The 22,472-nt window shown below is 42.5% G+C and overlaps 1 protein-coding gene across 2 annotated transcripts in view; it reads left to right on the forward strand.

The window, feature by feature from the left end:
• Positions 1-22,472, forward strand: part of PRMT7 (protein arginine methyltransferase 7) — a 37,159-nt gene that overhangs the window by 9,997 nt on the left and 4,690 nt on the right. For both annotated transcript variants that reach the window (XM_080937079.1, XM_080937080.1), the window contains exons 5-14: positions 3,921-4,029; positions 9,101-9,213; positions 11,189-11,430; positions 11,615-11,795; positions 15,996-16,123; positions 16,920-17,055; positions 18,131-18,214; positions 18,558-18,605; positions 19,446-19,535; positions 21,992-22,153. In XM_080937079.1, the coding sequence (XP_080793205.1) occupies positions 3,921-4,029; positions 9,101-9,213; positions 11,189-11,430; positions 11,615-11,795; positions 15,996-16,123; positions 16,920-17,055; positions 18,131-18,214; positions 18,558-18,605; positions 19,446-19,535; positions 21,992-22,153 (1,293 nt within the window). The remainder of the gene's footprint in view (positions 1-3,920; positions 4,030-9,100; positions 9,214-11,188; positions 11,431-11,614; positions 11,796-15,995; positions 16,124-16,919; positions 17,056-18,130; positions 18,215-18,557; positions 18,606-19,445; positions 19,536-21,991; positions 22,154-22,472) is intronic.

A 22,472-nucleotide genomic window follows, 5' to 3' on the forward strand; every position in this document is an offset into this window, starting at 1 on the left:
CCAGTGTAGCCCTAAGCCTTTCTCAGGGTTAACCTGGAAGCACAAAAGTCCTGGGTTTGCATACTTCAGTTAGCAAGAACTGTTAGCCAGAAGTGGAGCTACAGAAGCTAAAAGGTGAGATTCAGAAACTTTCCCAGAACTGTGGACTTTGGTAGAGTAGGTCTATTTTTTTTTTTTTTTTTTTTTTGTTTTAGCAGATGGTATCATCTGTGCTGAGTTTGTAGCTGAGTGGTACTTTAATCATTGGGTCTCTTGTGCACACACCCATACATATGATTAAAAATAGTAAAAAGATCATTAAAAAAATCTATTTGAGATCTTCATAAGACCCAATCCTGAGAGTTGTATATGAGTCTTTGCTTGTCTTGAATTTAATTTAAAAAGTATAATAATGCACTGCATTATTCTTAATAGACAGAAATTGGAATCAGATTAGATATATAAATAGATGATAAAGAAAAAATGTCTACATGCACACAATGGAATTTTACATAGCCATAAAGAAATGAAATAATGATGTTTAAATTGGGTATAGTGCTGCTCACTTATGATCCTAGTACTTGGAGAGAGAAGCAGTATGATTCAGGAATTTAAGGCTACATAATGTTGGAACTCAAAAATCCAAAGTAAGCAAACAAGACCAACCAAAACTCAAGACATTACCAAGGTGTTGAGCAGATTCAAAGAAATTATGTTTTAGAATGATTCTCTTGATAGTGTCAAAGTAAATTTTGTTATCCCTGTTACAAATGAAGAAGCCAGGACTCAGAATTGTTAAGAACTTAAGTCCTACAATCAATAAGCAAAAGAATTATTGGGGAGATAGCTCATTAGTGTAATGCTTGCCAAGCATGCAGGAAGCTTGATCTTCAGCAAAAGTAGTAAGTAAACAAATAGAAGCTAGACATGAAGGCAGGACTCTGATTCAGTGGTAAAGAGCACTGACTGCTTTTCCAGGGGTTCTGAGTTCAATTCCTAGCACATGGTGGTTCTATAAAGGGATCTGATGCCCTCTTCTGGCATGCAAGTGTACCTGCATCAGCAGAGCACTCATATATAAATAAACCAAAAAAAAAAAAAAAGGTTTAGCTGGTTAAAGACTAACAGTTGTTGAGAGTTGGCAATAGAAAATCATTAGTGACTTTTTTTTTTTTTTGGAGATAGGGTTTCTCTATTTCCTTTGCTGTCCTAGAACTCACTCTGTAGACTAGGGCAGCCTAAGAGATCTGCCTGCCTCTACCCCCTGAGTGGTAGGATTAAAAGTGTGCACTACCACTGCCCACTTTATTAATGACCTTTAAAATAATTTTTTAAAGATTTTATTTTTGATTGTGTGTGTGTGTGTGTGTGTGTGTGTGCACATATGAGTACAGGTGTCCATGGAGGCCAGAATAGGGCATTAAATCCCCTAATATAGCTTGTAAACATGGGTCTCTGGAAGAGCAGTGTTTGAGTTTAAGCACTAAGGTATCTTACCAGCTCCTAATTGTTTTAAGAGTTTGTTTTATTTATGTATGTGTATGTGCGTGCTTCCACGTCGGTGGCCTCAGAGTGAAAGAGGACATCAGGTGAGTTATACATGCTTCTAAGCTGACTAATGTGGGTGCTGGGAACTGAATTCTGGTTTCCTGTAAAGCAGTAGGCACTTCTGAGCCATATCTCATGTCTGTTTGAATCTTTCTTACTGTTCTGTTTTGATAGACCACCTTCCTTCGAAGGTTCACCTCTGCTGGCTCTAGGAGAACTGTTAAAGAGCCACTGGGGATGTGTCAGACAGGAGAACATGATCCTAACTTACGTTCTCTCTTAAAAGCAGCAAGTTTTTCACAGAAATTTTTGGCAAATCTCTCTTAGTAGCTATAATTGGCCAAAATAATTGACAAAGGAGATTTAGTTTTTCTTAAGACAGACGGGTTCATCACTATAAAGCAGGTCAGTTCCCATACTGCACCACAGCCCCTGTTCTGAGGGAGGGATTGTAGATGTGGGGAAATCTTAACTGTTCATGTTTGTTCATGTTTAGTGTAGGAAGATAGTATGTTTGTGTTTGCCTGTTTGGGTGTAGGTGGAGGCCAGAGGCTGACACTGGTATCTTCCTTAGTCGGTGTCCACCTTACATATTGATGTAGTGCCTCTTGGACTCAGAGCTAGCCAGCCCATCTCATGGAAGCCAAGCATCTTGTTCCCCTGAGCCAGGCTCCTGTTTCTGAGATTACAGAGGGCCTGCTTCACCCATGCAGGAGTCACAGGGATGGATTCTGAGCCGGGTCCTCACACTTGCACTGCTGCCTTAGTTTCATTTTTGGTTTTGACAGGAGCAATTTAGGGATAACAGGGTTCCTTGTTCATAGTTCTAGGTTATGGTCTATCACTGGGAGAAGTCAGGGTGTTGGGAGCTTGATGCAGTTAGATGAGTTATACTCCCAGTCAAGAGCGGAAGTGATGAGTGATGCATGCAGGGTTGTGCTCAGCTGGCTTTCTCTCTCATTAGTCCTGGACCCAGCCAGTGACGTCTGTTCACCCGGTTAAAAACCCCTCACAGGCTTGTTCACAGGCCAGTCTAATCCAGACATGCCCTTCTCAGTTGATACTGCATTGTGCCAAGTGACAATTAAAATGAACATCACACACTGGATGTGCACTGTCTCTCCAGCCCCATGAGATCTTGAGGTGGGCTGAGGAGAGCTGTGGTGGTCAGACTGAGGTTTAGGGAAGGGAAGCAGTGGCAGGAGGAGAACACTGAGCTTGTGACCATTTTAAAGGCTCAGATAAAGTGATTGAGGACTGAGGGTTTGAGGCCAGAGACCACATGTGAAAAAAAAAAAGTCATTTAGAAATGATTACACCCCCCACCCTCCACCCCCCAGCAGCAGAGTATATATAATCTTCACGAAAGAGTATGGCTTTTCTCAGTATAAAAACCAAAATCATTTTTATGGTAGAGAATACAGAAAATGATTTAGAAAAATAATGAAAATATCTCGTCATTTTTTTTGTTACCATTGTGTATTTTTGGGAGTTTCTGTGTTTTTATGGATTGGAGCTGTGATATCCAGACTAGGCAGGTTGAAAAGTCAGGACTAGAGGGTGCTAGAGAAGGGCTCAGGGCACTCATGACTTCTGGAGGAAAAACTTGGTGCTTCCCTGTGGGTTGTGTTTGTGTTTTTTATACACTAGGGTCTTGTGTGGCCCAGGCTGGCCTTGAACTCCTGTTCTTCCTACCTACACTTCCCAAGTGCTGAGATTACAGGCATGGATTTGATTTGGGAGATGGGGTGGGAAAGTTCAGACTTGCCTATGAATGCTGGAGAGGACCGCCTGGGTTAGGAAAGTGGTCTACATTGTGGAGGGTCCCAAGTACCATATGAAAATGCAGGCTGTGCTTTTGGACTGGGTCACTTCTGAACATGAAGGTGGTCTGGCCACATTAACACAAAGCATGTATTTCCAGGTTTGTGGGACAGCTCTGTTCTTATTATTTTTTACCATGGCAGCAACATCTATTGCCTAAACCAGGAAGTGCAAGATTCCTTCATTTCCACTTAGTTGGCATGAAATGGGAAGTTCTAAATGTTACCCTGGATTTGGATTTTTTTTTTTTTTTTTGCTCAGGTGGAGGCTATTGAGACAGTTTCACTCTGTAGCTCAGGCTTGTTTCTAACTCATGATAATTTTTCTGCCTTACCCTCTTGAATTCTGGGATAGCAAACATGATACCTGGGTGGATTTCATTCTCTTGTGTTCATTTTCATGACACGTTTGGAGAGTAAAACATTTTGATCGGCAGATATGGGACCTGAGTTGGGTACTATCTTGCTAGCTATAAGTCCTTGATGGTAAGGTTTTTGTTTTTTAAATAGCACATTGCTCATTTTCCCTCCCTGTCCTCTCCTTCTTCTGCTCCTTTTTTTGATTTATAGGTTTTTAAGCCTATGGCTGAGGCTGCTGTGAAGATTGTGGAGAAAAATGGCTTCAGTGATAAGATTAAAGTTATTAACAAGCATTCCACTGAGGTGACAGTCGGACCAGGTGAGCGCCATACCTCCTGTATGGAAAGCTCTGTGTGAGAAGCAGAGCTAATGCATGTTGCAGCAGTCATTCACATGAAGGAAAGATGGTTTTTGCTTTAAGCATGTTGGAATTCTTGAGTAGCCCAACTTTTGTGAAACTTGAGGCAAGAAAAGTTTTCGTGGTCAGGAGTTTGAAACTTAGAAAATTCTACATATTCCTTGAAACTTGGAGAGCACAGCTAAAATATTTGGGGAAGTCCTAGGACAGGGTTAACCTTAGCTCTAATCCCTAACCCTAACCATTAACTAATTGGTCACCAACAGTTCTTAAGATGCAGTATATTTTAGGATTGAAGGATCTATTTAAAGTCAGTATTTCATTTTAAGTTTAACTTTGCCAATTTAACTCTAATTAAAAAAATCTCTGTGGTATGTGTGTGTGTGTGTTGTATGTGTTCAGTTCAGGCTGCCTTAAATAAACTCCTGACTATGACAATTCTTTTGAAGGTCTTTGAAGGTCTTGAGTGCTAGGATTACATGTGCTACCATACTAGTGTAGAGCCTGAATTGTGATACATGCTTATAATTCCAGCATTTAAGAGGATTGTGAGTTTAAAGCTAACTTGGTCTGTGTGCTGGTTTGAATATGTTTGTCCCACATAGATTCATGTGTTTGAATTCTTAGCCATTGGGGGTGGCACTATTAGGAGGTGTGTGTGGCCTTTTTAGAGGAAGTGTGTCACTGTGGAAGCAGAACTTTGAAGTCTTAAATGCTCAAGCTATGCCCACATCCACAGTCCCCTCTTACCACCTGAGGATCAAGATGTAGAACTCTCAGCTCCTTCTCCAGCATCATGTCTGTCTGCCTGCGCACTGCTGTGCTTCCTGCCATGAGATTATAGTGGAGTAAACCTGTGAACTGTAATCAACCCCAGTAGTTGTCTTGGTCATGATGTCTCTTCATAGCAATAAAACCCAAACTAAGACAAGCTGCATAGTAAGACTCTAAAAAATCAAAAACAAAAACATATTCACATAACATTTTTGTGTTTTTAAACTAAAATTCTCAGTACATGTCACAGCTGCTGAAGTCTCTTCTGTTCCTGGAACAAACTTCAACACCATTCTTCCTGCAATCCTACTGCTTTCTGTAAAGATCATCTTTAAATGACGGCACATCACTGTCGTTTTCTTCTAAGATTGTGAGCACTCTCAGATTGACCTGGTCTCTAACAGTTTTCCAGCTTTTTTTATTATTATTATTATTATTATTTAAGGCTTTTTTTTGAGGTTATAATTGCATCATTTCCCCCTCTCCTTTATCCAGATGTACCCATATACCTCTCTTCTCTTTCAAATTCATTTTCCCCTTTTATCCATTTATTGTTCACACACACACACACACACACACACACACACACACACACTTTTCCTAAATACATAAATACAACCTGATGCTGTTTTTCCCATTTCCCCATCTATGTTAGCATGTCTACTTCTTGGTCTTTGTTTCTCAGCATTCTTGACAGTTGAAAGCAGCTTAATGCTTTTGAGTCTCACTCACATTGTTCTGTGTGTGTGTGTCCATATAATTCTTATTTATATGTTGCTAAGCAGTTGTATGTGTACACCAGAATTAACCATATTTCTTATTGCAGATACTCTTTTTTATTTTTGATACATTAGTTACTTTTCTATTGCTGTGATGAAACCTCACGACCCACACAGCTGTAGAAGGAAAGGGTTTTTGGGTTTACAGCTCCCGAAGGATAACAGTCCATCCCCATCATCATGAGTTCACTTGGCAGTAGTCAGGCTTGGGGGCTGGAGCAGCAAGCAGACAGCAAATTGAGAATGGCTTGTGGCTTTGGAACCTCAAAGATACTCCCAGTGTCATAATTCTTCCAGCAAGGCCATACCTCCTACATCTACCCAAACAGCACTACTAAGTGGGGACCAAGTATTAAGACATTTAAGCCTGTAGGAGACACTCTCATTCAAACCAACCAGCACACCAACCTACCTACCTTCCTTTTCCTCTTTCCTTTCTTTCTCAAGGTCTTATTTTGTAACCCAGGTTGGCTCCAAATTTGAGATTCTTCTGCAGTCCTATGTTGGAATCACACAGGCTTGTGCCATTATGTCCCTTTGGTAGTTAGAATAAGAGTGGCCCTCATAGGCTCATATAGTTGAATGCTTAGTCTACAGGGAGGAACACTGTTTAGAAGGATTAGGAGGTGTGGCCTTCTGTTGAAGGAAGTGTGGAGGTGGGCATTGATGTTTCAAAAGCCCATGCCAGGCCTAGCCACGCTCTGCTTGCTGATCATGATGTAGCTCTTAGCTCCTGTTCTAACACCATACCTGGGGTCGTGCTCCCTGCCACCATGATAATAACCTCCAAAAACATAAGCATGCCCCAATGACAACTTTGACATTTCTTCTCCCGCTTCTTCCTTCCCTTTTTATCTTCCTCTCAAAGACAGTTTTTCTATGCGGCCCTGGTTGCCCTGGAACTCAGATAGATACACTTCACTGCCTCTAGAGTGCTGGAATTTAAGGTGTGCCCCACTACACCCAGCTTCTATTCCTCCATTTTAAGAGGTAGCTTGCTGAGGTTTTTGTTTTGTTGATAGTCTTGCTATGTAGCCTAGGCTGTCCTCAAAAACAGGCCTCCTGCTTCTGCCTCCCAGGTGTTGGGATTTCAGGTATGCCCTGTTGTATTATCCTGCTACAGGAGGTTCCTCACTGGCAAGTTACAAGTCTTCCTTTGTTTTTCTCCTCAACTGCCACAGTAATGTTATTTCTGCATTTCATATTTTTTTCTGAAACTCTTTCCAATACCTAGTTATGTCTTCTAATTTTGGTTCTCCTTTCTCACTTTTTTTGTTTTTGTTTACTGAGAAAGGGTCTGGTCTGTAGCCCTGGTTAGCCTCACTGTGTATGGCCTACTGAATGTTAGGATTAGGCATATGTGCCTTTGTTACTAATTCCAAATGTGATTTCCCCTAAGAGTCTGCTCTGAGGCCTTAAAATTAGCATCTAAGTTTGGAGCCTGTACCTCAGAGATGGATTACCCTGAGTATGTGTGGTAACAATCATTCATTTCAACTGCCCATTGCATTTATTTGTGTGATAAACTAGGACACACCTGGTGTAACTGCCCTTCTTCCAGGCTCCTTTACACCCCCCCCCCTCATAAATTCACACTCATTTGATAAATGCCAGGCTCTAAGAAGTACTTATTAAAACTCACTGGGTCATAAAGCTTTGGTTTTATTTTAATGAAACAAACTTGGATTGTAAATCATTTCAAGTCTCATAATCACCTTAAATTTTCTTGAGGAGGTAGAAATGGCAAGGGTTGGTGATGACAGACAGAATAATCAAGAATTAAGCTGGTGTTTGCTGATTCTTATGTGCTGTTAGGCATTGTTCTAGCTATTGAGGTATGGTGGTGAAAAGGGCAGTCCTAGACCTAACAAATGATGCTGCTTTCTGTGCAGGGTGACAGGTGCTGCTCCCTAAGGCAGAGGCGAGCAAATGAAGGGAGGGGGAGGGGGTCAAGTTGGGACAGTGTGCTCCAGCTGGAATTTAGCATATGAGAGAGAATGGACACTATTTCTAAGCCAAGAGATGGAATGTGCTCTTAACTAACCCTTATATTTAACTTCCACTTTACTCGCTAGATGTGTAAGTGAAAAGGAGCCCATGCACACGTCAAAGTGGCTAACTTGATGTTTGGAACCCAGGCTCCAGGCTCAGTCCTTCCCTGCACCCGTTCTCTCTAACCCGTGTCACTGCTTCTCTCTCAGTGCCAGCTGTGTCAGGTGTAATTCATGAGCCATTAGGAATGTCCACAGGTCATTCTCCATGAGAAATAGCTCTTTCCAAAATCTATTGGCTCATTATAAATTATAATGGTAGCAGTAACATATTTTACAGGTTTAGAAAATAGTTGACAAAAGAAGTCAAAACCCTGCTTTTACTAAACAGCTGGCATTTGGAGACTACTTGGTAGCAGGCGCCAACCTGAAAGGATGTGGCTGGAAGAATCTGGGTGTTCTAAGTTTTGGATCTCAGTTTTCATGGCTGAGCTTACCGTGACTGCAGATACAGATCAGCCTCTTCTGGCTTTGGTTTTCTGTCATTCCTATAACTGGAAGTACTGGTGTTCACTCAGTTTTACTTTTCAGTTTTGCTAGTCAGGATGGGAGAATTTTCCATCTGAGTTTTTTTCCTCTGAAATTATATATATTTTTCTTCCTATTTTTATTTCTGCTTAGTTTTTATTTTAGACATTTATAGACTCTTTTTGTTCTCCACGGTATTCCTTTTTCTCCTGTCCTTGGTGTTTGTTTGGTTTTTTGGTTTTTGTTTTTGTTTTGTTTTGTTTTTTTTTTGTTTGTTTGTTTTTTTGAGACAGGGTTTCTTTATTTAGCTCTGGCAGTACACTTTGTTGACCAGGCAGGCCTCAAACCCACAGAGATTGCCTACCTTTGCCTTTGCCTCCTGAGTGCTGAGATTAAAGGTGTGTGCCACCAACTTCCATCCTTTCCCCCAATCTTAAACATACCGGAGAGTTGAAAGAGAAATGCAAGCAGGCTGTGGTTATAAAACCGGAAAGAGCAGTGCAGAGAGGACTCATTCCTGACCCCTGGTTACCATGTCAGTGGTTTTTGTAACCACTGGAAAGTGAGTTACAGAAACAATTCCAGATACTTCAGCATGTGTATCTGCTCTCAGTGGCATGAGCTCTCTTGTTTTTCTTTAAGATTTATTTTAAATTCTCTGTGTGTGTATGCAGATGCCTGTGTGTGTGTGTGTGTGTGTGTAAGTGTCTGCACATGCTGAGTGCAATGCCTGCAGAGTTCCAAAGAGGGCATCAGATCTGGAGCTAGAGTCAACAGGGGTTCTTAGCTGCCAGATGTGTGTGCTAGGGACTGAGCTTGGGTCCTCTGCGAGAGCAGCACATGCTCTTACCCCTGAGTCATATCTCTAGCTCCTACTTTTGACATGTCTCTTTGATATATTTGTCATAAATATCTTTCCTAGTATGTTGCATATTTCTGACTCTATTCACTTGTTTCCAGATGGTGACTTGCCATGTCGTGCTAACATTCTGGTCACGGAGCTGTTTGACACAGAACTGATTGGGGAGGGAGCACTGCCCTCGTATGAGCATGCACACAAGCATCTTATACAGGTATTGTTCAGGGCCTTCCTTGGGAGTGTTAGGATTGCAGGCATCATACACAGCCAGTTCCTGTAGCTCAGGAGGTAGTAGTGCTGAACTGGAGAAACTTTATTTATAACTCCGAGCTATGAAAAAATCCCTTCGCTGCTGGGTTTTCAGGGCAATGGATGCAGAATGAGATAGGACCATTAGGCAGGGAGGTAGAACCACAGCCAAGTAGCTGGGGCACGCTGCAGGTGTCCTGTTGCCTTTGTCATCCTAGATCCTAGCTCAGACTTTGGGGAGTCTAATTCCAGGTGCTTCATTGTCAGCATATTTAAAACACAGACAATTTGGAGAAATTTGTTTTTTCCCCCAAACCATTCTCATTCCAGGTTTCTAGGTAATCATTCCAATTCTAGGTGCACCATAAAGCTTAAAGTGTGACTACAGAGAAACTCCTTTGGAAAGTACATGTGAGCATGAGGGTAGGGCCTAGAATCTAATGTGGTCTCTGAAAGATAGTGTAGAAGTCAGCAGGCTAAAATGCATGTGACATCTCCCCTAAGGATGGGTCCTGTTAAAGATAAAGGTCTAGGGAGTGAGAGTCTAGGAAAAACATTCTGGGGGGGTCTAGGTGAGGTCTGCCTCCACAGAGGCAAAAAGTCATCAGGTCATTAACAGAATCCATTCCAGCCTTCTTGGTGGGAAAACAGGTATTTTATTTCCTCCATTAAGGAGAGGCCCCTGAATGTTCAACATTCCTGGTTCCCTATGTTTGGGGGCAAGAAGACTTCATGTCTTCCTGACATCCAACAAGTAGGAATGATGCTCATCAGGGCTGGATGAATCCGGCCGGCCAGGGTGGGCAGCTGCTCAGTGTGTTTGTATCCAGGAAGGCTTTTGTCTGGTGTTCTGGGCAAGGGCTGCACTGAAGGGTCACCTTGAGTCTGAAGCTAGAATGGCTACTTGTTTGGAAGACTCTACAAGGTCTTTATAGTAGTTCGTTAGCCTGTCAATGTGTAGGTTTTTTGAAATACTTATTTGTAGCGGGATTTTACTACTACATGGTTCTTCTTTCTTCCACTCTTCTCTTTCCTGCCCTTCCAACTCCTTTACACTAGATGAAAGAGAAAAAGATTCAGAGAAAAGGGAAGAAATCCCTGAAGAAAGGAAAGGGTTGGAAAGGGGGATGTTATTGTTAGACTGCTTCCTGCTGATAAGGAGTATCGAGTTCCTTGGGGCAAGTTTGATCTCTACCATCAGGATATCCTAATTTCTTCTTTTTGTTGTTTCTTCTTTGTACTTAACAAACTGACCAACAACCAACCATGCCTTTTGAGGCCCTATAGCATTTATATTCTATGAAAAGTTCCCAGAATTCAAAATACCACACAATCACAGAAACTATCTGCAGCTGGTAAAATCACGCTTCTAACAGAATGTGAGGAAAATCATAGTCCCCACACCTGGGATTAAAATGAAAGCACATTCCTATTTATTTTTAAATATTTTACTTTTTGTATGTATGTGAGTACGCTGTCACTGTCATCAGACACACCAGAATAGGGCATCAGATCCCATTACAGATGGTTTTGAGCCACCATGTGGTTGCTGGGAATTGAATACAGGACCTTGGCAAGAGCAATCAGTGCTCTTAACACTGAGCCATCTTTCTAGCCCATTGTGTTTTTTAAAGAAACCAACATTCTCACTACATTTAATGGTTCTAGGTAACTAGGAACTCATCTTAAGTAATTTTTCTACTCAAAGCTAAGGCAGAAAGACTGCAAGAAAAAGGTTAGTCTAGACTACATAACAAGGCATCTTTAAAAGTAATAATCATTTTAGGCAAGATGAACTTTCTTTTCTTTCAAGACATAGTTCACTCTCCTGACGGGGAAGGTGTTAGAGTTACTAAGTCAGCCAAATATGAAAACTTTTGATACATGAGGAGGCACCTGACTTACTGCTGTGTTGTTTCTTTGTTGTCATACAAACCTAGGAAGACTGTGAAGCAGTGCCTCACAGGGCGACTGTCTATGCCCAGCTGGTGGAGTCCAAAAGGATGTGGTCATGGAACAAGCTTTTACCCGTCCGTGTTCAGACTAATCTCGGAGAGCAGGTCATTGTTCCTCCCTCAGAATTGGAGAGGTGTCCTGGTGCACCCTCCGTCTATGACATTCAGCTAAACCAGGTGTCATCTGCTGACTTCACTGTCCTCAGTGATGTGCTACCAATGTTCAGGTACTGTGGAACCTCCCTGGGTGGCTGTTCTTTGAGACATTGGCTCAGATATCTTCTTTTATGGAACAGAAACCTAGCGGAGTCCTTTCCACGTCAGTGCTGTTGTTATTCAGGGTTCTGTGGGAGCTCAACAGAGCTGTGTGTGAGTTAAGTCATGCTTCAGTTCCCAAATATCCTTCCACAGCGTGGACTTCAGCAAGCAAGTCAGTAGCTCGGCAGCGTGCCATAGCAGACAGTTTGTACCTCTGGCATCTGCCCAAGCACAGGTGGTTCTTTCCTGGTGGGACATTGAAATGGACCCTGAGGGCAAGATCAAGTGTACCATGGCACCCTATTGGGCACAGACAGATCCGAAGGAGCTTCAGGTAAGAGACAGGAGCTGAGCCCATTACATGTAAGTCAGGGAACTTTTGTTTCTTTTCACCCTTAGATAATGTATCAGCAAAGGCAAAGCAGAAATTTTCTTTTGGGAAGACACACATACACACACACACACACACAAGTACAAGAAACTGGGAATGTACTCAGTGATAGGGCACTTTCATACCATGCATGAATCTCTGTGCTATATACATGCACACCCAAAATACTACAAAGAAAAATGATAAAAAATAAAATTAGGAAGCACAGCCTGCCAGTGTGTGTAGTAAGGTTACCTCTCCTCTCTGGGAGAATTTACAGCGGCCACAGTGAGCAACAGAAGGCTTAGTTGTTCTGCCATTCTCTTTGTCCTGGCATAGCCACGCACCTCCTCACCTTCTGCCATACGTGGTTTATGGTGCTTGGTCGATTTGAATGGAGAACTATAACCTTACTCCCTTTAGATCAAAATTTACTTTCTCCAATTCAGGGAGAATGAGTAGAGAAATATGAACTATAAAATGGAAATACTATTCAACTTATGATAAGTTTTCACCTTTAAACTGCTATGAAATAAAACAGCATAAATGAACTGCAATGAAATACTATCTTTGGGCTGGAGAGATGCCTCAGTGGTTAAGAGCCCTGACTGCTCTTCCAGAGGTCCTGAGTCCAATTCCCAGCAACTACATGGTGACTCACAACCCTCTGTAATGGGATCCAATGTTCTCTTCTGGTGTGTCTGTAGACAGCTATAGATAAATAAGATATAAATATATAAATATAGATAATAAATAAGTAAATCTGTTAAAAAAAAAAGAAAGAAATACAATCTTTACCTATTAGTAAATACAATTTGGAAAGTTTGGTGACACAGTCCAACCTAGTAGGAAGTGATAGCTAATATTATATATATTATATATATTAGGCCTGGGCACTTGTGCTCATGTGTACAGTGACTCATTTGCAACATAATCGTTGTGTCCTTAATTCTGTAGAAAAAGAGTGACAGGCCATTGTGAGGACTAAAATCACACTGTCTTTTAGTGAACAAGGCAGCTCTCTGGGCACTGATGCAGAACTCAGCAGCCTCCTTGCATAGGTTGTATGGGAGGGGGAGGTATTAGGGAAGTACCCTGGAGCACTCAGGGGTAAATTCATACAGTTCAGGAAGAAATAACAAACCTGAGAGAACTGAAGCTGTTTATTCTCTGTTAGCTTTTTGACTAGATGTCTTAGATACCTACCTTAGATACCTGCCTTAGATTCTAGAAATAACAATAAACAAGTAAGTGGTCGCTCCATTAGAGTTGAACCAGGTTTTTAAAAATATTTTAATTCATTTTCTTTGATACAAGATCTTGCTATATAACAAACTGGCCTGAACTCACAAGGTAACCCAGGCTGGCCCAAATTCATGGTCGTCCTTCTTCAGCTTCCTCAGTGCTGGGATTACAGGTTTGTGCTACACATCTAACTCAGGTACCAACTTTTTACAGTAGTTTATTTTTCTAATTTTTTCAAATGCTAGCACCTTATTTTCTAAAAAAGCAAGACACATATATATTGTAGATTATAAGAATAATATACCGGTTAGGTGTGGTGTCGTAGGCCTTTAATACCCAGCACTCAGGAGATAGAGGCAGGTGGATCTCTGAATTTGAGGCCTGCCTGGTGTATCTGACAAGTTTTAGGCCAGCCAGGGCTACATAGTGAGACCCTGGCTCCTCACCCAAAAATTAATAATATACTTTCTTATATTATTATGGAAGTATATAAACATTTACATTGGACTCTACTACCCAAAATAACTACCTTTCTTGTGTTTCCAAATATGAAATCTTACTAATATTTAACCTGTTTGTATGTGTGTGTGCGCTTGCGTGTTCACTTGTATACGTGAGTATGTTTTGGGCTTTTTGGTTTGTTGTTCATGTTTTTGAGTTTCTTTATGTGGGAAGTGTGGCACATGTTCCAGGCCAGGAATTTGGCGGAGAGCAGGGAGGCACCTGCCTACCTTCTCAGGTGAGAGTTTCCAGGGTCTCAACCTGCTTTACCCACCAAGCTTCCTGGCATGGTTTACCATCCCACACGTATTTATGTGACTATAGCTTCTTTATCTTTTCTTCTTGTTTTCCTTATATGTAGGATTTTTAGTAAGGATATCACTATTTATTAAAGATTTATTTGGGCTCAAGTGAACTCATGGATAGAATAGTTGCCTAACACATTTGATGCTCTGGTTTTTGTTGTTGTTGTTGTTGTTGTTGTTTGGTTGTTTTTTATTTCTTCCAGAAAGTTTCTGTGGACCAGGTTGTCCTTAAATTCACAGAGATCCGCCTGCCTCTGTCTCCTGAGTACTGGGATTAAAGGCGTGTGTTACCACCGTCTGGCTGCTCTGGGTTTTTAATTTCCAGACAATCTCTGTAAATCATTTTTTACAATTTAGAATATTTTACTTCTTTTAAAAACTTGATTTAATTCAAAGAAGTAAACTATACAAATTTTGTGTTATTTTAAACGTGTGTGTGTGTGTGTGTGTGTGTGAGAGAGAGAGAGAGAGAGAGAGAGAGAGAGAGAGAGAGAGAGAGAGAGAGAGAGAGAGAGAGAGAAACAGTGTGGTATGTGTATGAGTTATGGTGAGTATAGTATATATATTCATTAGTAATGCTAGTTTGTGCATATGTAGGTGGGTGGGCCTGTGTCATGGAAGTGTGGAGGCCAGAGGTCAGTTGCCTTTTATCTTCATTTTTTAAACACAATCTCTCACTGAATGGAAACTCACTGACTTGACTAGGTCGGCTACACATTCAGGGATGCTTCCGCCCTCTCCTATCCCCCAGGCTGTAGACACCCAGCTGTTCAGCCTTACATAGGTGCGGGATTTTGAACTCAGGTCCTCAAGCCTTGCAGCAGTCACTTCACCAATTAAGCCATCTTCTCCAGCCCCTATTTTTCCAATCTTTGCTTTAAACAATTAGAGAATCACGGAGTAAGTGAGAATGGACACTGACCATACCTTACTTCAATTTAACTAATAATTGTTAATATTCTCCACATTTGTTGTATCTCTTCCTCTCTTTTTCTCTGCTTCCTTTCCTTTCTCACTGCACAGTCTCTGCTCAGTAACAAATATCTGACAACTTGACTCTTTGATACTTGCAAGAACAAAGCTTTCTTCATAAGCAAAATACTATCATAACACCTAAGAAAATTAACAGTATACTATTCCATAATATCTAATATGTTTCAAAATAAAATTTCCTTAATTGTCCCCAAATGCCTTGGATAGTTTTTGTTTTCCTAGTCTAGGGTCCAGTTAGATACTATGTATATTATATTTGACTTTTCTGTGTTTTGAAGCCACTTAGAAGACAAAAAGATATTTTGTGTATGTTAAAGCCTTGGATATCTCCTAAGAGGCTCTTAAAGCAAGGTTTCCCCTTGGCCACTAGGTCAGTCTTGGTTGTGAGCCAGAGAATGTTTCTTCACATGAAAGATGACTCACAGTCCAACAAGGTGAAGCATTGACTCTTGTGCTGACTAGTTTTGTGTCAACTTGACACAGGCTGTGGTCATTTTGAAAGAGAAAACCTTGGTTGATAAAATACCTCCATAAGATCCAGCTGCAGGGCAATTTCTTAATTAGTGATTGATGTTGTAGGGCCCAGCCATTGTGTTATCTCTGGGCTCTATAAGAAAGCAGACCTAAGCAAGCCAGTAAGCAGCATTCTTTCATAACTTTTACCTCAGCTCCTGCCTTCAGGTTCCTGCCCTGCTTGAGTTTCTGTCTTGAATGATTATTAATGATTCCTTCAATGATTATCAGAGATGTGGAAGCATAAGCCAAATAAACCCTTTCCTTCCAAACTTGCTCTTGGCCATGGTGTTTCATTATAGCAATAGTGACCTTAACTAAGACAATGCTGTTCTGTGAGGAGAAAGCAGAGACTGCACTTGTCCCTTCTAAAGCTGTCTCAAAGGACCACTGCCCTTGATGATGTCTTTTAAAGTCAGGAAGGTTCCAGAAAACTTTTGGGACACTGGCTTCTCTGATTAGATTTTTTTTCTTACCATTTAGGGCTATAGTAGGCACTTATAGTCTGTGCCATGTCTCTGTGCAGTTAATTGTTGGTTTTGGCGGCTGGATTGGAAACACTGTTGTCACAGCTTGGTGAAAGCTGGCTCTCTACTCCTCATTTCAGTGGCGGGACCACTGGATGCAGTGTGTGTACTTCCTGCCCCAGGAGGAACCCATTGTTCAGGGCTCACCCCAATGCCTGATCGCCCACCATGATGATTACTGTGTGTGGTACAGCCTTCAGAGAACCAGGTATGCCTGTTTGTCGTTGGGGTGGAGAACTGGCCAGAAGAGACTGCATTGATACAAACTTTCTATGGAAAGACCTTGCAAAGATTTGAATGGGCAGATTTATATCAAAACAGAATGAAATAAGCAAGAGCCAGTAAGATGGTCCTGTGGGTAAAGGTGCTTGTAGCCAAGCCTCATGACCTAAGTTCAATCCCCAGAATCCACAGAGTGAAGGAGAGAACCTGCTCCACAAAGCTGCCCTCTGACTTCCACTTTGTGTCATTGTACTCCCCAGCCCCACACATAAAGTAACAAAATAATAATTTACAGAGCAAGAATTTGTGGCAGGATATATCAGTGTTTGTGTATATGTAGAAACTGTTATGGATTGCTAAGTTTTATTCAGAACAAATATATGAAAAATATAGAATCATAGGACTCTGTAACCCACAACGTGCTGGTGTGCAGACTCACCTAGAGTCTTGGACAAACCTGCGCGTGTCTCCTAGGGTCCAGGCTGAGTTCTGGTGTTCTTATGGCTGATGCTGTGCCCTTGTGATCTCTGGTTTCCAGTTCAGAATATTTTTTAAGATTTATTTTTTTATTTATTTAGAGTACACTGTCACTCTCTTCAGATACACTGGAAGAGGGCATCAGATCTCATTACAGATGGTTGTGAGCCACCATGCGGTTGCTGGGAATTGAACTCAGAACCTCTGGAAGAGCAGTCAGTGCTCTTAACCACTGAGCCATCACTCCAGCCCCTCCAGTGTAGAGTATTTATTACTTATGTTTGGCTTTTTATCTCCCTGCTCAGCCCTGATGAGAATGACAGCGCCTACCAAGTTCGACCTGTGTGTGACTGTCAGGCTCACTTGCTCTGGAACCGGCCAAGGTTTGGAGAGATCAATGATCAGGACAGAACTGATCACTATGCCCAAGCCCTGAGGACTGTAAGTGTCCCTCTCTTTGTGTTTGGATCTCACTGTTCTGCTTGTGGTGTGTTCTCACAGTTTTGTTTTGTCTCCTTGTTGATGGACTCTCTTCACCTGGAGCAGACACTAGAGAGCCCGAGAGCTTGTCCTGGACTCTCCTTGTTCTCTGCTCTGTGAGAGGTCTGCTGGGTGTTCTCTCTTCCATAAGAGCTCTCCAGAGAGCCTTTCCCCAGTCTAAACTTGTTCTGCTGATGCCTTTACATCTGGGACCACCAACTCTGCCTTCAGCTGTATCTCTCCTGTTTTCATCTTTTGAACCTTTCTGAAATTCCCTAATAAGTGACTCTGAACATGGAGCTCTCTGACTTAGGCTTCAGCCTAGGGTCCTCAGGAGTTTAGAAGGAGTCTCCTGGATCCCTTGGAATTGTATACAGAAATATGTCTGCACATGCATGCGTTTTGTTGGGGGAAACGACTCCAAGCTGCCATAAATTCTTCAGTGGATCTGAGAACTGTAAAGGCACCCTACCTTTGGGAGCCACTTGAAGGGTACATGGACCAGATGGGGAAGAAATATGTCATCACAGACTAGAAGATACCTTCCTGCTAGTAGAGCAGGACTTTAGCTGGGCCTTCTGACTGGGTTGTGTAGGGATTTCCTCGAAGTGAGCCCTGGTGGGGAAGTGAGTAAGAGCCATAATGGGTCATTGTGTGTGCTGAGGAAACGGGCAGATGAGCTAGGGACCAAGAGAACTTAGGTTGGCAGTGGGGAAGAGATGAGAGCTGGTGTATTCAAAAATTTTTTGTGCCTGGAGAGAGAGGCTCGAAGGTGGTTGAGGGTTGAATCAAGCCTGGATTTGATTCCTTGTACTCACAGCCACCTGTGACTCCAGTTCTAAGGTATCTGATGCCACTGTCTCACCTCAGTGCAGACCCACATGAAGGCAAAACACCTGTACACATAAAACTTAAAAAAAAAAAAGAAGTAGAAGCCTGTGAGTGGAATTGGGAGAAGGGAAGCGTGTCCTTTAGATTGTCAGCAGGGAGCTCCTGGACTAAGGAAGCCTGTGCTGATCCTGCTCTTTTCCTGCAGGTGCTGATGTCAGGAAGCATCTGCCTTTGTGTGAGTGACGGCAGCCTACTCTCTGTGTTGGCCCATCACCTCGGAGCCGAGAAGGTACCACTGGGTCATGCCTTTCTGTTGGCTTTGTAAGGATTCTTCTCTTTTCAATCTTTCTCGTTTGTTGTTCACTTTTTTCAAGGTTGGCTCTTGAGTTAGGGCATGGTGTGGTCTAGGCTGGGATTCTGTGACCAAAGCAGGTGCAGCTTTTTGGATGTGATGGGCTTGTTTGGGTGTCAGGAACAAGTAATAGCCACATAGCTACAGCACAGGATTCTGAGTGCATGTAGTTGCATCCCAGGGAGGGAGGAAGGCCAGGCTATTGTTTTAGTATTCTCTAGACAATGTTTCCATCTTGAGTGTCTTCCCCCTCCAACTCCATCTTCTGTGTTCTCTTCAGGTGTTTACAGTTGAGAGTTCAGTAGCTTCCTATAGACTGATGAAAAGGGTAAGTGGTGGTGGTTACCAGATTCATGAAGGACCTGTTGGCCCTGCTCTTCCAAGTCTGGGATGGGTGACTTTGCAGTAGCATCACAACCAGGAACTGGGAGATAGAGTCCTGCTTCATGGCTGTAACTCCTACCTGCAGAGCAGTCCTTTTGGCTTTATGGCAGACATCCAATTAGGATTTCTGTTTGTTTGTTTGTTTGTTTTTGAGATAGGGTCTCACTAACTTGGGTCTTACTGCTTTGGCTGGTCTGTAACTCAGTGTAAAGCAAGCTGGCCTTAAGCTCACAGGTCTGCCTGCCTCTGCCTTCTAAGTGCTGGGATTAAAGCTGTACACATGCCAGCCTTCTGGCATCCAGTCAGAAGCAAACGTTTACACTCTGCTTTTAGTTTAGTTTTAGTTCTTGTAGTTGAAGAAGTTTAGTCTTTTCTCATTTCACATAAGACTAAGAAGCTAACATCTCTGTGTAAATAGAATTGAGTGATTTGTTCCTGGGAGCAACCTTCTCTACCAAAACTGCAAGGCCAATAATAGGTCCTGCCTGATGAGATGCCAGCTGTTCATGACCTCTTTTGTGGTCTGTAGGAGGTTCCCAAAGAGATGTTTCCACAGCAGATAAAGTGGTTCCCTAGAGCCATTTAGTCAGAAAACTCAGCAGAGATGGTAACTTTGAGAGGTATTAGGTTTTAGCTTTCTATGATGCTGCAGATTGATCCTGGCCTCACGCACACCAGGCAAGCACTCCGTCATAGAGCTGTATATTCCTTCTGTCCAATAATTTTTCCCCCTGGTCCAAAACAATGTATGAGTGTAAACATAGTTACGTTCTGTTTTTCAAAGATCTTCAAGGTTAACCACTTGGAAGATAAAATTAGTGTCATCAATAAACGGCCCGAGTTGCTAACATCTGCAGACTTGGAGGGTAAGAAGGTAAGGAATGGAACTTCAAGTTACACTGGGGCTGTTTTGAGTGGGGTCAGAGTAGCACAGAGGTGGCCTAAACCCCACCTTGTTGCCTTGGCTAAATGCTATATGGTGTCTCATGTAGCTTGGCCAGTCAAGACTTCACCACTATGAGGATGGATGAGCATTTATATAAAGACCCAGTGAGCATAGAACTGGGCTCCTGCGCCTCTCAGCTGAGAGCAGAGTGGTTTGTTGAGGCTAAGGAACACAGTGCACTGCCTCTCCTTTCCCTTCACATAGTTCTCTTCAGAGGATTCTTCCTGCTCAGATCTTCTCACCCCCAAAAACTGCTCACCAGGAACCCTGAGATTGCTAAACACCAACTCCCTGCAGGCTTTTGTTTGTGTTGAAACAGAGTTGTTCTTTAAGAGTAGGTTGACCTCATCCCACAGGGATCTGCCTACTTGTGCTTCCTGAGTGCTGGGATTAAAAACCTGTGTCACCACGGCTTGTTGTGTTTAACTTCTTAAGAAGCCACTGAGGGCTGGAGAGATGGCTCAGCTGTTAAAAGCACTGGCTGCTCTTCCAGAGGTCCTGAGTTCAATCCCCAGCAACCACATGGTGGCTCACAGCTGTCTGTAACTCCAGTTCCATTTCTGACATTCACACAGGCATACATGCAGGCAAAGCACCAATGCACATAAAGAAAAATAAATTAGAAAGAAAAAAAGAAGCTGCTGCTGCCCTGTTGTACAGCATGTGCGAGGATTCTTTGTGTGGTTCTCTCAGTGTAGCCTTTTTAGTGGGAATGCACTTGCTCTCATTGTGGTTTGTTTCTTCTTGGTAGCCAGTGATAGTGAGCATCTCTTCATGTTCTCATCAGCCGTGTCTAAGTTCTAGTTGAATATGTGTTTAAGCCTCTTGCCTATTCCTCCTCATGCATTTTATAAAATGACAGCTTGAGATTTAGCCATACAACATATAAGTCACTCATTTACAGTGTATGGGCAAGTGATGCATTTATAAAGTATGCGGTTATCACCAGGCCAACTTTAGGGCATTTTTATTACCCTCAAAGATACTCTTTTTCTGTTGTGGTCATACTCATGTGTTCCCAAGCCCTAGGCCACCATTAGTTTACTTTCTGTCTATGTGGGCAAATATTACTTGCCTATTCGGGACAAATAATGTATTTGAGATCATAAAATACATGGCCCTTTCTAATTGACTTTTTACGTTTAACATATTTTCAAGGATCATACACATTGTAACCTAAGTCAGTTTTTCCTCTTTTTAAAATTGTTGTGTAATACTCCATTGTATGGATATACCACATTTCATTTTTACATTGACCAGTTTGTGGGCATTTATATTAATGGTATTTCTTGGCTACTTTGAATGTTTAAATAGTGGTTATCTTTTCTCCTCCTCCTTTTCCTCATCATCTTCTCCTCCTTTTTTCTCTCTGGGATTTTTGATGAGGGTTTAGAAGATAGTTAAAGTTGCAGGTCACTTCTGTGGTGTTCTGGCCAGACCCCAGGTTCCTGAGCAGTGATGGAATGATTAAAAGAAGTATCTGGTGGTAACCCGATGCCGAGGGCAGAAGTGAAGCGCAGGAAGTTTTGGGCTCAACCCTCTTCTGACTTCTGCTGTGTCTATTGCCTGTCCTTTGCTTCCCATCCACCGAGGCTTGGAGGGTCTCTCAGACTCTGCCTCAGCTTTCTTTACCCCACACATCAGCCCGAGTGCTATAGCATTCCCTTAGAGTGCTGCCTGTCACTGTCTCTACTGGCAGTGTTCTGCCTGTATGCCATATGGGAAGCTCATTTAAAGTACATGTCCTCTATATTTTTGAATCCCTGGTTAAAGCTTTTAAGAGAGGCCTTCTTGCTTCAGGGCAAGTTGAGCCTCCTTTGATATTTGGATCCTGGCTGGTCTGGCCTCCCTCACTGGCCTGCTCTCCCATCCTCTCCTGACTTATGTCTAGAAGGCCTTGCTCCTACTTACACCCTTGCTTGGTCTCTGCCCACTTGTTTGACTTATGACTCTTAGTAATATATCTGTTTGCTTATTCCACAAATGCTGACTTGAAATGTAGTCTGCCAGACACCTTGCTGCTAGTGTCCACATTTACTTGAGATCCTTGACAACACGTTGTTTATCTGGTATGGATACACTGGGAGAAACAATTGTGTTTGTGGATTGGCAGAATTCCTTCAGGAAGCCCTCTCTGAAGCCCTGCATCACCTAACCTCAGCTTCTGTCCAATGAAGACTGCTCCCTCTCTTGTTTGTGTCCTTCCTCCATTCTGCAGTCCTTTGTGTTTTCAGGAGCATGCTTATTCATTGATTGAGTGAAGGAGTGAGTGAATGAATGAATGAATGAGCAAATGGGCTGTTACATGCCCCCATGAAATTGCTGAGTGCCCTTTACTTGTTAGCTTCATTCTTGACACTTGGTTTCTCCTGTCCTGTTGCCAGGTCTCCCTCCTCTTGGGCGAACCTTTTTTCACCACCAGCCTGCTGCCATGGCACAACCTATACTTCTGGTATGTCCGTACCTCGGTGGACCAGCACCTAGCACCTGGAGCTGTGGTGATGCCCCAGGCTGCCTCACTGCATGCTGTGATCGTGGAGTTCAGGGTAGGTGACCAGGACTTTACGGAAACACCCAAAACAACAGGAGGGTGGGGAGGCTGTGTGCCCGAGAGTCCTTGAGTGCAGAGGGAACAGTGTGGGGCCTGATGATGACACTTTGTTTTCTGCATCACTGGTTACAGGACAGAATAAAGGAAGGCTGCACTTTAAAAAAGCAGTAATTTGACATATGAAATGGAAATGACTGTGTGTTGTCATTTTACAATTGTGGCTTATCAGAATAATTAAAGACATAAATTAAGTGTTTCAGGAGGCACACTGCGCAGCTCGCTGTGCTCTTAAGAGAGTGGAGGCCGAGGTTGTT

The sequence above is a fragment of the Micromys minutus genome (assembly GCF_963924665.1).
Source record: "Micromys minutus genome assembly, chromosome: 24".
Lineage (NCBI taxonomy): Eukaryota > Metazoa > Chordata > Mammalia > Rodentia > Muridae > Micromys > Micromys minutus.